The following is a 16,268-nucleotide window of genomic DNA, read 5'->3' as shown; positions in this document are numbered from 1 at the left end:
GTAGTTTTTACTTAAATATCTCTAATTCATACATACAGTGTATGTATCATAATGGTAATTTACAATTCTTTAATTATTTGACTCTGATAACATAAACATAATCTACTAAATCTATAGTTGTGTTTAGTACTGGATCATGACCCTTGCATCCTGACCAGAGCTGTGGGTTCTTTATGGACCCTCCATCCATCCTGGTGATAACTGTCCTGACTAACAATATTGACCTTTTTGTAGGATTATTCTGATATCCCAGAGAACATACAAAAAGGACAGGGTTTCTACGGGGGTCGGTTTCAGGGGCTAGCCGCCTCGAAGAGAGTTTGGGTCAGCACAACATTGGTGCCTGCCAGGGGTGAAACCCTGGGTGTGCATGATCTTCAGAGAACTCATATTAACACCTAGTGCAGACATCCTAACATTGCATGTTGATTAGGCAGGAGGTTTATTTTCTAAATTTAATTGAAATTCTCAAATTGCAAAAATGGTATTATTTTTGTAATATCTTTTGAAAAGGAAAATGTAATTGCCAAATTTCTTTTTTGTGCCACAATGATAAAAATGTCTCTAACTGGTTAAATTTTGGAAGCGAAACCATGAAAAAAAAACCCATTAAAATGAAAAAATTACAAAGAAATTTCATCGTAGTGCATAATAAATGTAAGAAAATGGAAATCATTGATAAAATAATCCATATTGATATCAGACATACCATTAATATGTGATAATTCCTCTTCCCTTCGAGCATTACAGACTTTGGTTGAAGACTCCAGTCTGGTGCTTTCTATAAAGACCTCCAGTCTGGTGCTTTCTATAAAGACCTCCGGCTATTCACATCATTCCATATCCTCCGGCATTGTCAATGTAAACTGGGACACATCTTTGATAAACTCACATTAATCTATTAATGATGTTGTATTTTTTTCCAGTGGTTTTACAAAAACCTGATGAATTATTAATCATTTGACTAGTTACTCTAGAGTGAGGAGTTTCATTGAGTTTCCTTGTGTTTACATTGACAACGGAGGTTCGTATAGCTTAATACATTAACCAGACAGTAAAGATGGGAGCAAGGAGTGGCTTGTAAGGAATTGGTGATATAAAGCAATGGTTCTGGGGGCCTAGGGTTGTCGGTCGAGGGCATGCCTCTCTCACACAAATCACTGTGGCTTTACCGGAGACACTATGTTGCTGGGATATACACACGTACATATATTGTCTTCAAACGAACAAGAGTCACTTGATCAAAGCTGGATGTGCTTAGAGACACAAAGTGAATTCAAGTGTAATTATCAATCCTTTTTCTATCTGTGAGATCCTTATAGCATATAGTTTTGGGTCAAATTCTGTTTGTGCTACGTAATTGAATTGCTGGTGTCACAAATCATAGTGCATGTACTTCTACTTTGGTAAGCTTTGTCTGAGGAATATGTGCAACGGAAACAAATTTGTGAAGCACAGTGTGATCTAGGTGACATAGCTTTGATATAGAGAGACTCTGCATGACTATGCTAGCCAGCAGTGGCAGAGGTGCTTGTACCTGCCCATACCTAATGATACACACCCAAACTGCATGTACATCTGTTCTAATGCTAGCTGGTGGCATCTACCCACTCACAACACCAACCAGGGGGCTTTTATTTGAATGTTAAATAGTGGGAGATTATTCCATTGATGTTGGGAAATGATTTATGTATAGTGGGCAAAAGGTTGTGTGTAAAATTTTGTAATATCCATTGTTTCTCATGTACATGTGTCTCCTGCATTTTGTTACCGTGGCAGTTTGAAAGTGCATGTAATTAAAATTTTATGAAGTGTACTTTATAAGTCGAGAACAATTGATATTTTCTAAGCTCTGGCTGGTAACAGTTTATTAACTATTAGATCATGATATAGCATGTTTTAACATGAATGTCTAATGCACGACCGACGTTAACATACCAGTTCCTTGTTTGTGTGATATCTTCTATCAGGTGACACTTTATGAGAACATGACCTGTTCACTCCTGCTTTTGATGAAAAACTATCTTTGAGAAAATGTTTGGTTTCTAATTAGATTACTGTAAGGTTTGATTTTATTAGATGGCTATTTGACTTTACTTAAATAAATTTTGACAAATGACATGTACTTCAAATTTTTATTCAAATATTTGTTTTGTGTCAAGTCTGCCAAAAACAAACCTTACTAGTATCAAAGACTTCTGTTTGTTGGTGAAGTGCTTATTGTCCTTCTGTGACCTGTGATGTCATTGGTGGGCAGACATCTTCCACTGTATGCTTCATTGTCTCGTCACGAGCCGTCCTGTCCCTTGTCAAGAGCAATTTAAATTTTAGTGACATCATTTTAAAGTATTGTCATTTCTGTAACTTATTTTAAATGTAATGTAAATCATTTGTCGGTGTTTTTTTACTAGAATACCATTTTTTCTTTAATGACATGCGGAAGCAGACTTTTAACTTTATATTGAATCTTTGGGATAATTAAAAACCAAAATGTATGATTGCAACACAGGTAACATATGGCTCAGATAGGGTGCTTAGATGGTATTAGGCTGATTGGGATGAAGGGAAACATATATAATAGGTACTTCAAAAGGGAATGTGGTAGGTACATTTAAAGGAGAGTAACATGGTACATATAGGTTACTGTGGGAAGAAGGAGAATGTTGTGGTACTTTTGAAGAAAGGGGGTTTATGGTACATGAATTACTTAGGGACAACAGCATGCTTACTGTTAAAAGGAAAGGAGCATGGTAGCTACTTTGGTAGACAGAGACATTATAGGTATATTTTGTAGGCAATAAATGTGGCAGGTACTTTAAGAAGGATAGGAACATTGATTGGTTTTTAATTTGGAAAAGAGAGGAACATGGCAGGTACTGTGTGGAAGGGAAGGAAACATGGTGGGTCTATTTGAAAGGGAAGAGCATGGTGGAGTATTGGTTTTTGAATATGAACGTTTTAGATTCTTTTGGAAAAAGAAAACAAAATTGCAGGTAATTTGTAAAAGAGGGGACATTAGGTACTTTGGAAGGGAAGGAACATATTAGTTACTTTGGAAGAGGGTATAGCATAATAGATACGTTAGAAAAGAATAGAACGTGGTAGATATATTTGGAGGAAGAGGTACATGGTATACGTAGCATGGTACTTTGAATATGTTAAATGGAAAGGGAAACAATGTAGCCTGTACGATAGCACCTTGGTCAGTACATGTACACAATTGGATGGGAACACTAGTATTTACTACTATATAATATATGCTTAAGGGAGGGGAACGATGTACAATGTATCAGTAAGCTACATGTAGGTATGCACTTTTGAAGGGAGGAACTGTTGTGTGGGTGCCTGGGTAGGAGACAGGGGTAGACTGACCCAGGTTGGTTACTGGGTAGTAGACAGGGGTAGACTAACCCGAATGGGTACCTGGGTAGGAGAATGATGGGTAGACTGACCCAGGTGGGTGCCTGAGTAGGAGAATGATGGGTAGACTGACCCAGGTTGGTTACTGGGTAGGAGACAGAGGGGTAGACTGACCCGGGTGGGTACCTGGGTAGTAGACCGGGGTAGACTGCCCCGGAGTGGTGCCTGAGTAGGAGACTGAGGGGTAGACTTCCAGGGTGGGTGCGTGGGTAGGAGACAGGGGTAGACTGACCCGGGGGGGTACCTGGGTAGTAGACCGGGGCAGACTGCCCCGGAGTGGTGCCTGAGTAGGAGACTGAGGGGCAGACTTCCAGGGTGGGTGCCTGGGTAGGAGCCTGAGGGGTTGACTGTCCTGGGTGGGGGCCTGGGTGGGGGCCTGGGTAGGAGACAGAGGGGTAGACTGGCCTGGGTGGGTACCTGGGTAGTAGGCCGGGGTAGACTGCCCCGGAGCGGTGCCTGAGTAGGAGACTGAGGGGTAAACTGCCAGGGTGGGTGCCTGGGGAGGAGACTGAGGGGTAAGACTGTGCTGGGTGGGGGCCTGGGTAGGGGACTGAGGGGTTGACTGTCCTGGGTGGGGGCCTGGGTGGGTGCCTGGGTGGGGGCCTGGGTAGGGGACTGAGGGGTTGACTGTCCTGGGTGGGTGCCTGGGTAGGGGACTGAGGGGGAAGACTGTCCTGGGTGGGTGACTGGGTAGGAGACAGAGGGGGAGACTGACCCAGGTTGGTTACTGCGTAGGAGACAGGGGTAGACTGACCCGGGTGGGTTCCTGGGTAGGAGACTGAGGGGCAAGACTGTCCTGGGTGGGTGCCTGGGAAGGAGACTGGGGGGTTGACTGTCCTGGGTGGGGGCCTGGGTAGGGGACTGAGGGGTTGACTGTCCTGGGTGGGTTCCTGGGTAGGAGACTGAGGGGTTGACTGTCCTGGGTGGGGGCCTGGGTGGGGGCCTGGGTAGGAGACTGAGGGGAAAGACTGTCCTGGGTGGGGGCCTGGGTAGGGGACTGAGGGGGAAGACTGTCCTGGGTGGGTGCCTTGGTAGGAGACTGAGGGGTAAGACCGTCCTGGGTGGGTGCCTGGGTGGGGGCCTGGGTAGGAGACGGAGGGGTTGACTGTCCTGGGTGGGTGCCTTGGTAGGAGACTGAGGGGTAAGACTGTCCTGGGTGGGTGCCTGGGTGGGTGCCTGGGTAGGAGACTGAGGGGTAAGACTGTCCTGGGTGGGTGCCTGGGTAGGAGACAGAGGGGTAGACTGGCCCGGGTGGGTGCCTGGGTAGGAGACTGAGGGGTTGACTGTCCTGGGGGGGGGCCTGGGTAGGAGACAGAGGGGTAGACTGGCCCGGGTGGGTGCCTGGGTAGGAGACTGAGGGGCAAGACTGTCCTGGGTGGGTGCCTGGGTAGGAGCCTGAGGGGTTGACTGTCCTGGGTGGGTGCCTGGGGAGGAGACTGAGGGGTAAGACTGCCCTGGGTGGGTGCCTGGGTGGGTGCCTGGGTAGGAGACAGAGGGGGAGACTGACCCAGGTTGGTTACTGGGTAGGAGACAGACGGGGAGACTGATGTGGGTAGGAGACGGAGGGGTAGACTGACCCGGGTGGGCGCCTGGGTAGGAGACTGAGGGGTAAGACTGCCCTGGGTGGGTGCCTGGGTGGGTGCCTGGGTAGGAGACTGAGGGGTAAGACTGTCCTGGGTGGGTGCCTGGGTAGGAGACTGAGGGGTTGACTTCCCGGGTGGGTGCCTGGGTAGGAGACAGAAGTGTAGATTGTCACTGGTTTAAACTGACTTTGTATCTAACTTTGCTGTGGATCAATGGAATGGCTACTACCTTTATTTACTGTGCTCTGTACAGGGACTCCAGCTGGTGCTTGGTTACGGCATGTGCTAGAATCTCACTCTTTGCTTTCACCTGTAAAGCTGGGTGATAGATAAATGTACTCCTTCCAGTTACTATGGAGCACACAAGCTCATGATCACTGTATGGTAGATATGTAGCCTGTATTTCTGACTTATGGTGAATTAGGTAATTGTTATAAATAAAACATGGTGACTGTGTAAATCATTAACAGTAAGCTCTCAGGTGTATCTCGGGAGATTTGTCTTCAGTGGATTTCTAAACAGATTATCTCATGCCATATACCATTCATTTATCAAACATACAGGTTTTTTTTAAACTTTTAATCTATGTAAAGAATTTGAACAAACATTGTAAAACATTCATGATCAGTGATTTAATGTGTGAAGAACTAAATGTTGGTTTAGAATAAGCAGAGACATACTGCCGATGAGAACCAGCTAGACTGGTTGTAATTCTGCTGTAATTATGAGTATTGATGTAAGTTTTTAACATAACCTTCCATGAATCTGTTATTTTGTTTTGGTCAGACTACCTGTGTGTGTTCCTAAACGAGTGTTTGTGTTTTTGTAGCCGACCCCCGAGATGTATGCCTCTGCCTATGAGCACTACAACAGGAGTCTTAAGATGATGTGTTTCAGGTACATACTCAGAAATCAGCCAAAATGTTGGGGATATACTAAGTTTTGAAATGCTAAGGTGGGAAAATGAACTTCGTCTTTTTGGGGTCTGGTTTGGAGTAGCAATCATTAAGTTAGGTTTAGAGACGAAAATATTTCATCACCTATAAAGGTAAGGGAATAACAAATGACACTTTACTTGATAATTCCATCTTTAATGTTTGAAATGTACATGTAAGCGAAACTTTAGGAAAAATTAGAATCAAAAAGACAAAATAACTTTATTACAATTACTTCCTGTTAAAAAAACCCACTATATAATTTAGTACAATAGGCTCCCATACTTTTGAAAACCAAGAAAGAAAATGATCACAATAATTGTTTGACTATTCTGTAAAGCTGTATAATGATCAGTGAAACCTTATATTATTTACTGATCATATGCTTGCTTTCTTTGTGGTGTTTTTTACAGATCTATATGAGTAACTATTAGTCTTACTTCTAATTAAATAGCTTTGATAAATACCAAGATACAATGTTAGATTTACATTCTTATATATACCGCTTTATTACAACCTAGTTCATAGGTTGTCTTCAAAGTGGTTCACAAATTATTATCTGTGGTTACAATCCCCTGGTGCATATCTATACTTACTGATATGAAAATTGCTCACTCCTTGAAGAAACCCTCTCTTTGATCCAATCATTTCTGATCCTGGTTGCATATGTACAGGAACGTCCTTAGAAGTTAAAAGTATGTGGAAGCACCATGTCATATAGAGTAAAATTGTTGTGATGTTGCCAGCGCCTGGGTGCAGTACTCTCTGCGTAAAAAGAAAAAAATGAAGAAGATGTCATTACAAATGGAGCGGGCAGAGAGACATCGTGCACAGAAGGTGATGAGGGTACATCTGGACGAGTGGAAGGTCAGTAACACACACACAAAATTGTTCCTCCGAGTAGCGTGAATAATGTCCCTGTCAGTAACAAAAAGCATCTTCCTTTAAGTAACAAAACCCCTGTTAGTAATAAAAAAAAATATCACTTTTAGTAACAAAAATACTTGTCCCTGTATGTAATGCAAAACCATGTCCCTGTGAGTAAAATGAAAAATTGTTCCTGTAAGTAACAAAAATCATTATCCTTATTAGTAACAATAATCAATAATACTTGTCCCTGTTTAAAATAACAAAAACTTCTCTGTAGACATTCAGCAACGAATACAAAAGCATGCCACTGTTCTATCATACAGCTAGATCCAGGAACATGTAACAATGTTAATTATAATTGATATTTGACCTTCAAGTTTTTTAATAATGGATATCAATTATATACACATATATTTTGTGTTTTAAGACTTTTCTTCTTTGACATATAATTTGAAATGGGCTTGATTTCATTTCACACTAAATATATTTAGAGTGATATGTATGTAAAAGACATTGTGTGTTACAATGTTATGGGATTGTTATTGTATTGTAGCATCATTTGTATACATTTTTCCCTTTATACAGGACTGGGTGAAGTACAGAAAAGGGTGCCAGGCCAGTATGTATACTTATATTGTTAATAAAAAAAAAGCATCAAACATTTATTTCAGAATTTTGAAATGTTTAATTCCATCCAAAAGAAAAAGCACTTATGATATAATAATTCTCGAACATAATCTCACTGAAGGTTTAAATTAAAATTATTTAATGATTATTTTATAAGGCCCGGTGTTTGTGTGTAATACATTGAGTGGTATTTGTGTCATCAGTGTCATACCAGAAGATAAAGAAGATATACAATATCTCCATTGGGAAGGTGATCTTTAAGGAGTGGCATGAAACCACAGTACGGGCCAAGAACCAGAGGGAATACTTCGAGGTAAGTCACATAACCGGTATCCATACTCTCCGATCTCGGCCTACAGGTTTGGCTGTAGCTGTTGCATGGCAACAGGAATGCTGTAGATCCAGAAGTTTAGTTTCAATGTTGTCATCCCTATTTATGTTATAACTCTAGTCATTATACACCAGCAGCTTACATTATAGGGACCCCAGTGTATTCCCCTTGTCACTGTCTTCAGTACAGCTGTGTGTGATAGAGCAATGTAGGTATGATATCACTCACTGGGGTCAAAGCTTGGTAGCATTTAAAGCAAGGATTGAATTAGATAATTAAATTTATAAATTAACATTGGATTATGAATGCAATTGTTTGTCCATATTAGAGTAATTAATATATATATATATAATGTTTATAGCAACAGGTAGGATTTAAATTGCCAGTTACTATGAATTATCACCAGATCTTCTAGCTGTAAGGTACATTATAGTGAAACCTATATGTTGAACTGTTTTGTTTGTTACACAGAGTAAGCTGGTCAGTACACTAGGTATATTATGGTAACAGGCCATCTAACTGTGAGCTGGCTCTAACCCGCTACTTCATCTCTCCAGCACACTGCAGTGACACATCCAGGCACTCACTCTTCAGGGGTCCTCACTCCTCATACAGGGGTTATAACTCCTTACACAGGGGTTATGACTCCTCACGCAGGGGATATAACTCCTCACACAGGGGTTATAACTCCTCACACAGGGGATATAACTCCTCACACAGGGGTTATAACTCCTTACACAGGGGTTATAACTCCTAACACAGGGGCTATAACGCCTAATACTGGGGATGCATTCCTCATACAGGGGAGGGAACATTTATTACTCCTCAAACAAGAGGGGGGGGGGGCGACATTATTCCTCATACAGAGGTTATAATTCCTCATACAGGAAATATAACTTCTCATACAGAGGAGATCACTATTGATATTGGGGAGGTGTTATCACTCCTTGTACAGGCCGAGGGGATAGCACTCTTCATACAGAGGAGGGGTTATTATTTGCAATAAAGGGGAGGGGTGGGAAGAATCATCATTCCTCATAGAAAGGAGAGGCCATAAATTACTCCTCATATAGAAGTGGGGTCATTATACTCCTTGTATATGGGAGGGGTCAACACCGGTCATACAGGGTTATAACTCCTCATACACAGGGATATAAATCCTCATGCAGGGGACATAACTCCTCATACAGGGGATATAACTCCTCATACAGGGGACATAACTCCTAATACAGGGGACATAACTCCTCATACAGGGGACATAACTCCTCATACAGGGTATATAACTCCTCATACAGGAGATATAACTTCTCATACAGGAGATATAACTTCTCATGCAGAGGAGGCGGTCATTCCTCCTTGTACATGTGGAGGGATCAACACTCCTCATACAGGGGACATAACTCATCATACAGAGGAGGGGTCATTACTCCCCATAAAGGGGAGATTACTCCTGATACAGTGGAGGTGTCTTCACCCCACATTCAGGGGGCAGGTCAGGATTTAGAAATAAAAAACACATTGTACATCATCAGATATATACCGTTATGACTGCAAAAGCCTTATGGATTTGTCACTGCATCAACTGTTACACACCTGTACACATTTCCATGGAGACACAGTGAAAGTGGCTCAAATTATTGATAAATGAAAACAAAAAATATATAATGCAAAAACACACATCTATTTCTTGTGTCACAAACTTTTGCTGTTGATTTAATGTAACTGTCACATGACTTTGATTACTGTGTCACCTGAAGTGTTGTACTAATAAGGTGTTGTAACGAGACAGGTGTGACCCTATCAAACCTACAGGTGAGGGGGGGCACAGGTGAGGGGAACATTGGAGCTGGAGAGATGATCTAGCACAGAGTATGGGGAGTGTGTTCTTCATTAACAGGTTATGTACAATAACAAAACAAATTTTATATTTTTAGAAGAATTTTAAATGATATAACTGATTAATTAATATAATTAAATATAACTTTTTTTAGATTTTGTTGTATTTTTTTACTGAACTGCCTGCATAAGACTTTTTCTTTGTATGTGTTTTGCAATGGGAATAACTAAGACTAATATAGTAACTTAACAATTACTCAATATGTTCCTGTAGTTTGTACAAAATTATCCATTAACAAGCCATGCTTGTAGTGTAAATCAACAGACAGACGTTCTCAATTTGTTAGTTTTGAAGCCAAGGAAAAAATCCACAGAATTATATTTTAGAATCAAATTTAGTTTGGTGAAGGCCTTAATTATAACATAGCAGCAGAGAGGTGTTCTTTAGATAGGTGTTGAAAGAATGTTTCCAATACCACCTGTAGCCAGTATGTTGTCACAGTGTAGATTAGCTATAAGTACTGGTGTACCTGAGGCACACCAGTCGTTGTTACTGGACATCACCTTCTATCAGTAATCTTTGTCACTCTGTTTTGATTCACAAGATAAATTTGAGGGTAACTATAGCTTCCTTTGTGTTGATGTTCTATATGCTTCTGTATCCGACACACACCACCAACCCACATGCATGGGTTACTTCCCCTGATGGACTGAGTAAACTACAATATCCCAACCAAATGATTGTACAATATTAGCATGTGTCACTGAATTTTCTTTTTCATTTTATTTAATTCAGAATAGACTGTATCTTGATCTGTGTCCTATTTCATGCAAGTGACAGTCAATACTGCGACATGTTTCGGTGGACTCGATCCTCCTCCCATTAGCCCATACTGATACATGTGTCCTGACTTCCCCCTGTGTACATTGACAACGGTCCATACTGAGACACGTTTCCTGACCCCCTACCCCTTGCTAGTATGTACAGTCCATCGGGGTGGGGCCCTTCTGTCTATCACCCACTTTAGACTATCTGCTATTTGTGCAGTCTAGCTGCAGCCATCATGTATATAAATGCCACTATCACATGGCTTTCAATCTGTATACTTGTCTGCTGTGCGTTTTTATTCAGGTTGAGGTTAGCTGTTTTCTCCTGGAGGAGAGAAAGAGTTCAATCAAGTGTAACTTATTTTGAACAACCAAAGTCATAAAACACTAAACTGTAATATGAAAAGTTCTTTTTACACAACCAATACGATTTTGTCTATGTGACGTTTCGATGACTAGTACGACATGTACACTGTCACCTACATCAGACAAATGACCAGTGAAGCATATGCACACAAAGGTGTAAAATGTGTACGAGTTGTCCATAAAACACATTTTACACCTTTGTGTGCATATGCTTTATTGGTCATTTGTCTGATGTAGGTGACAGTGTACATATCGTACTGGTCATCGAAACGTCACATAGACAAAATCGTATTGGTTGTGTAAAAAGAACTTCTCATAATCCATCACTTACCAACCCGAAGAAAATGTTTAGAAACTAAACTGTAATAATTCTGTATCAAGTTGCCAACTAAAGTCAGTCTACGGTCTGTGTGAAGTCATCGCTTGTGCACAGAGTCTGTGTAAAGTGTTGATATTTAAATAGAGTGAGACTTTTAACAAGACAGTATCCTTTCAGCCACTGTTATTTTTACAGAGCTCTTATAACAAACATTTTTAATGGGTTTTTTATCTAGATTTTTGAAAGCGTTTTTGAATAGATGTTATGTTTTAGGTGATTTCTTCGGTTGTTTTTCCTTAATTATATTCTGAATAGCTCTTGGTATTGTTTTGTGTTTTTTTAAAGTTTTTATCTAGATCTGTTTACCTATATAGATGTCTCACAAAACCGAAAACTTCTTGTGTAACTTTCTCAAATTGTGAACACCTGAGGTAACTTTAACCGTACTCTTGATTTTGCTTGATATTAGATGTGATGAAATTTTTGTGCTACAATCTCTTTTATTATATAATCTTGAATTAGAGTTAAACTGATATTCTAACAGTTAAGAGATATGATTAGATATATATATATATATTTAAATAGTTTCATGTTACAAAGGATAAAAGACCTTATAACATTTGTTTTGCTCTTTATATTATGTACATACTTGTTGGCATCATTGAATATGTTTCCTTATAGAGGGTGAATTCAATAATTAGCTATATAACATATTAAATATTGAATTCATCCATGTTTTGTCGCTTAAAATTAGTAAAATATGATAGTTGTCACTTGTATGTGGCCAGATTAACAGGCCAAGAACAAAATCTGAATAAGCAATTGTGAATCAGGCAAGTGATCTGTGAAAATTACTTAAAAATATCATTTGCCAGCACATGGCATTAATACTATTATAATATAGTGGTGCATAATATTAGTATCTTTTAATAGAAATAAAGCCTATTTTTCTGTCAACTGTATTTATACACTTACAAATAATAAAACAAAATTCTAGGAGTATCCTAGGAATAAATCATTTGTACTAGTCAGTTGAGTAAGTAGACACACATTTTCAGTTGCCGACATATCAATTGAATAATGAAATTTTGTTTTGTCAGATGTGTTGTCTGCAGCATTCCTTTTGTAATGTAGCGAAGCAGTAGATCAGTGTACATGTAGCTACGGGTGGAAGAGATGGATCAGTGTAGCTACGGGTGGAAGTGATGGATCAGTGTACATGTAGCTACGGGTGGAAGAGATGGATCAGTGTAGCTACGGGTGGAAGTGATGGATCAGTGTACATGTAGCTACGGGTGGAAGTGATGGATCAGTGTAGCTACGGGTGGAAGTGATGGATCAGTGTACATGTAGCTACGTGTGTGTGAAAGTGACGATTTGTTTCTAAAATATCAGTTTGAAATGCGCTCCGGGCGCAGGGCGCATATTTCCCGCATATTATAGAGGGCCGGAGTTCTGACGTTAATTGACGACAGACCGATATGAAAAAAGTCGATAAAACGTCAGAATAATTCGGACTACGGGTATAGTGGAGGTGGTAGATCAGTGTAGCTACGGGTAGAGTGGAGGTGGTGGATCAGTGTAGCTACGGGTTTAGTGGAGGTGGTAGATCAGTGTAGCTACGGGTAGAGTGGAGGTGGTAGATCAGTGTAGCTACAGGTAGAGTGGAGGTGGTAGATCAGTGTAGCTACAGGTAGTGTGGAGGTGGTAGATCAGTGTAGCTACAGGTAGAGTGGAGGTGGTGGATCAGTGTAGCTATGGGTAGAGTGGAAGTGATGGATCAGTGTAGCTACAGGTAGAGTGGAAATGGTAGATAGTGTAATTACAGATGGAGAGAAAGTGGTAGATCAGTGTATCTATGGATGGGTTAAAAGTGGTAGATCAGTGTACCTATGAGTTAAATGGAAGTTGTAGATCAGTGTAGCTATGGTTGGAGTGGAAGTGGTAGATCAGTATAGCTACGAGTAGTCAAGTGGAAGTGGTAAATCAGTATAGCTACAAATGGATAGTAGTGGTAAGTCAGTGTAGCTACCAGTGGAATGAAAGTGGTAGATCAGTGTAGCTTTGGGTGGAGTGGAAATGGTAGATCAGTGTACGTACGAGTGTAATAGAAGTGGTAGATCAGTGTTTCTACAGATGGAGTGAAAGTGGTAGATCAGTGTATCTATGGGTTGGTTGGAGGTGGTAGATCAGTGTACGTATGAGTTAAATGGAAGTGGTAGATCAGTGTAGCTATGGGTGGAGTGAAAGTGGTAGATCAGTGTATCTATGGGTTGGTTGAAGTGGTAGATCAGTGTACCTATGAGTTAAATGGAAGTGGTAGATCAGTGTAGCTATGGGTGGAGTCGAAGTGGTAGATCAGTGTAGCTATTGGTGGATTTGAAGTTGTAGATCAGTTTAGCTACGGGTTGAGTGGAAGTGGTAGATCAGTGTAGCTACCAGTGGAATGGAAGTGGTAGATCAGTGTACTTATGAGTGGACTGGAAGTGGTAGATCAGTGAAGCTACCAGTGGAATGGAAGTGGTAGATCAGTGTACGTACTTAAGGAGTGGACTGGAAGTGGTAGATCAGTGTGGCTACGAGTTGAATGGAAGTGGTTGTTCAGTGTACGTACTTAGGAGTGGAATGGAAGTGGTAGATCAGTGTGGCTACGAGTTGAATGGAAGTGGTTGGTCAGTGTACGTACTTAGGAGTGGGATGGAATAGTAGATCAGTGTACGTACTTAAGGAGTGGACTGGAAGTGGTAGATGGATCAGTGTAGCTACGGGTGGAAGTGATGGATCAGTGTACATGTAGCTACGGGTGGAAGTGATGGATCAGTGTAGCTACAGGTAGAGTGGAGGTGGTGGATCAGTGTAGCTACGGGTGGAAGTGATGGATCAGTGTACATGTAGCTACGGGTGGAAGTGATGGATCAGTGTAGCTACAGGTAGAGTGGAGGGGGTGGATCAGTGTAGCTATGGGTAGAGTGGAAGTGATGGATCAGTGTACATGTAGCTACGGGTGGAAGTGATGGATCAGTGTAGCTACAGGTAGAGTGGAGGGGGTGGATCAGTGTAGCTATGGGTAGAGTGGTGGAGGTAGATCAGTGTAGCTACAGGTAGAGTGGAGGTGGTGGATCAGTGTAGCTACGGGTGGAAGTGATGGATCAGTGTACATGTAGCTACGGGTGGAAGTGATGGATCAGTGTAGCTACGGGTGGAAGTGATGGATCAGTGTAGCTACAGGTAGAGTGGAGGTGGTGGATCAGTGTAGCTACGGGTGGAAGTGATGGATCAGTGTACATGTAGCTACGGGTGGAAGTGATGGATCAGTGTAGCTACAGGTAGAGTGGAGGGGGTGGATCAGTGTAGCTATGGGTAGCGTGGAGGTGGTAGATCAGTGTAGCTACAGGTAGAGTGGAGGGGGTGGATCAGTGTAGCTATGGGTAGCGTGGAGGTGGTAGATCAGTGTAGCTACCAGTGGAATGGAAGTGGTAGATCTGTGTATGTACTTAGGAGTGGAGTGGAAGTGGTAGATCAGTGTACTTACTTAGGAGTGGAATGGAATAGGAGATCAGTGTACGTACTTAGGGGGGGAATGGAATAGTAGATCAGTGTACGTACTTAAGGAGTGGACTGGAAGTGGTAGATCAGTGAAGCTACCAGTGGAATGGAAGTGGTAGATAAGTGTACGTACTTAGGAGTGGGATGGAATAGTAGATCAGTGTACATACTTAGGAGTGGAATGGAAGCGGTAGATCAGTGTACGTACTTGGGAGTGGAATGGAAGTGGTAGATCGGTGTACGTACTTAGGAGTGGAATGGAATAGTAGATCAGTGTACGTACTTAGGAGTGGAATGGAAGATCAGTGTACTTTCGAGTGGAGGTGTATATGCTATTACAGCTTTGGTTGCTTATATAAGACAAAAGATACAGATAGATATGATTTAAACAGCTCACCATATGACATATATATTCTGTCACGTCACCAGATCAGATTATCATATAGATAGAATATACAAATTGTCTATAATCATGTCTTTGATCACCTGCTTTAGAATTAACCCATATCAGTACTAGCTAGACAATATATTTCATATTTATCAAACATTCACATTACTTCAATATTGAAGTTTCAATATGTGAAACAAGACTGCTGACATTCAGACTGCCTGTATTTGTATTAGTTATATAAGCTAGATTTTTACCTACGTAGGTTGATGTCATTATTTATATAGGCTAAGATGGCGGTCATTAGACTGAACCGCAATCCCTTTACGGGTGTGAAATTCAAGAAAATGAAATTCCCAAAACCTGTAAGTAACCATACAGGAGTTGTTTATTTATTTTCCAACCAGGAGTTGTGTTGGTACAATTTAACCTTTTTATTGAATTATAAGGATTTATCACCTTCATTTGTTTGTTACCCTTTTACCTGTAGACATGTTGCAGTGATTTGCAGTTATTTTAGATATCTTTAGATAAGGTAATATTTTGTGTTTTAAAAGTGTTTGGTTGCTTTTGGTGCCAGTAATGATATCCATTTGCCTGGTGTAGATATTTGCAGAAGAAGATAATTGATGGCAAATTCCTCCAAATTGTCAGTGTCATGTTCAGAAAGGTTTTGTCTTGGGAAAAAATCCTACAATCCATATTAAATTATCAAAACAATTATGGACCCAGCTGTTCAAAGCCAGATTATTATAATGAAAACTTAACACAATATTGTACATGTTGAAAAAAATAATGAAACCATCTATAGGGATTTTGAATAAAAAACCCCCACATTTTTGACATACCTTGTATATTAGATTTGGAAAAATTGACTTATCAATCTAATCAGGCTTCGACAGCACCTGGCTTTGTTCTTGTTTAAGTTGCATGCTGTTTCTGTTTTTCTGAACAGTTTAACAAAATGACAATTTTAACTGAAGTTTTAATTGCTTTCAAACAAGTTCATTTTTTTTCCCCTCTTTTAATTTGGTGTTTTCAACAACAAAAAAGAAAAAAGAATTCTGAGAATAAGTAAATAATTTCATCAAAGGTTGTGAATGTTTTACTTTGTTTTTTGACTTCAAATATTTTCAGGGATGAATTTTTAATATACATGTATATAAATATATAGGATGATAAAAATACACTGTGTAAGTCTATTAAACAAAATGATAAA

General features: G+C 40.5%; 1 protein-coding gene across 8 annotated transcripts in view; it reads left to right on the top strand.

Annotated features, from left to right (window-relative positions):
* Positions 1-16,268, top strand: part of LOC110457894 (F-box/LRR-repeat protein 13-like) — a 36,432-nt gene that overhangs the window by 2,350 nt on the left and 17,814 nt on the right. For 2 of the 8 annotated variants that reach the window (XM_021509359.1, XM_021509352.1), the window contains exons 4-9: positions 235-324; positions 5,833-5,900; positions 6,685-6,805; positions 7,394-7,427; positions 7,639-7,748; positions 15,337-15,414. In XM_021509359.1, the coding sequence (XP_021365034.1) occupies positions 235-324; positions 5,833-5,900; positions 6,685-6,805; positions 7,394-7,427; positions 7,639-7,748; positions 15,337-15,414 (501 nt within the window). Of the gene's footprint in view, positions 1-234; positions 325-5,063; positions 5,740-5,832; positions 5,901-6,684; positions 6,806-7,393; positions 7,428-7,638; positions 7,749-8,237; positions 8,247-10,207; positions 10,220-15,336; positions 15,415-16,268 lie in introns of those variants that run through there. The other 6 variants (XM_021509400.1, XM_021509384.1, XM_021509368.1 and 3 more) reach the window with 5 other exon arrangements.

The sequence above is a fragment of the Mizuhopecten yessoensis genome, unplaced genomic scaffold, assembly GCF_002113885.1.
Source record: "Mizuhopecten yessoensis strain PY_sf001 unplaced genomic scaffold, ASM211388v2 scaffold1171, whole genome shotgun sequence".
Classification (NCBI taxonomy): domain Eukaryota; kingdom Metazoa; phylum Mollusca; class Bivalvia; order Pectinida; family Pectinidae; genus Mizuhopecten; species Mizuhopecten yessoensis.
The sequence above is the reverse complement of the archived record's forward strand: the minus strand, read 5'-3'. Positions and strand labels throughout refer to the sequence as shown.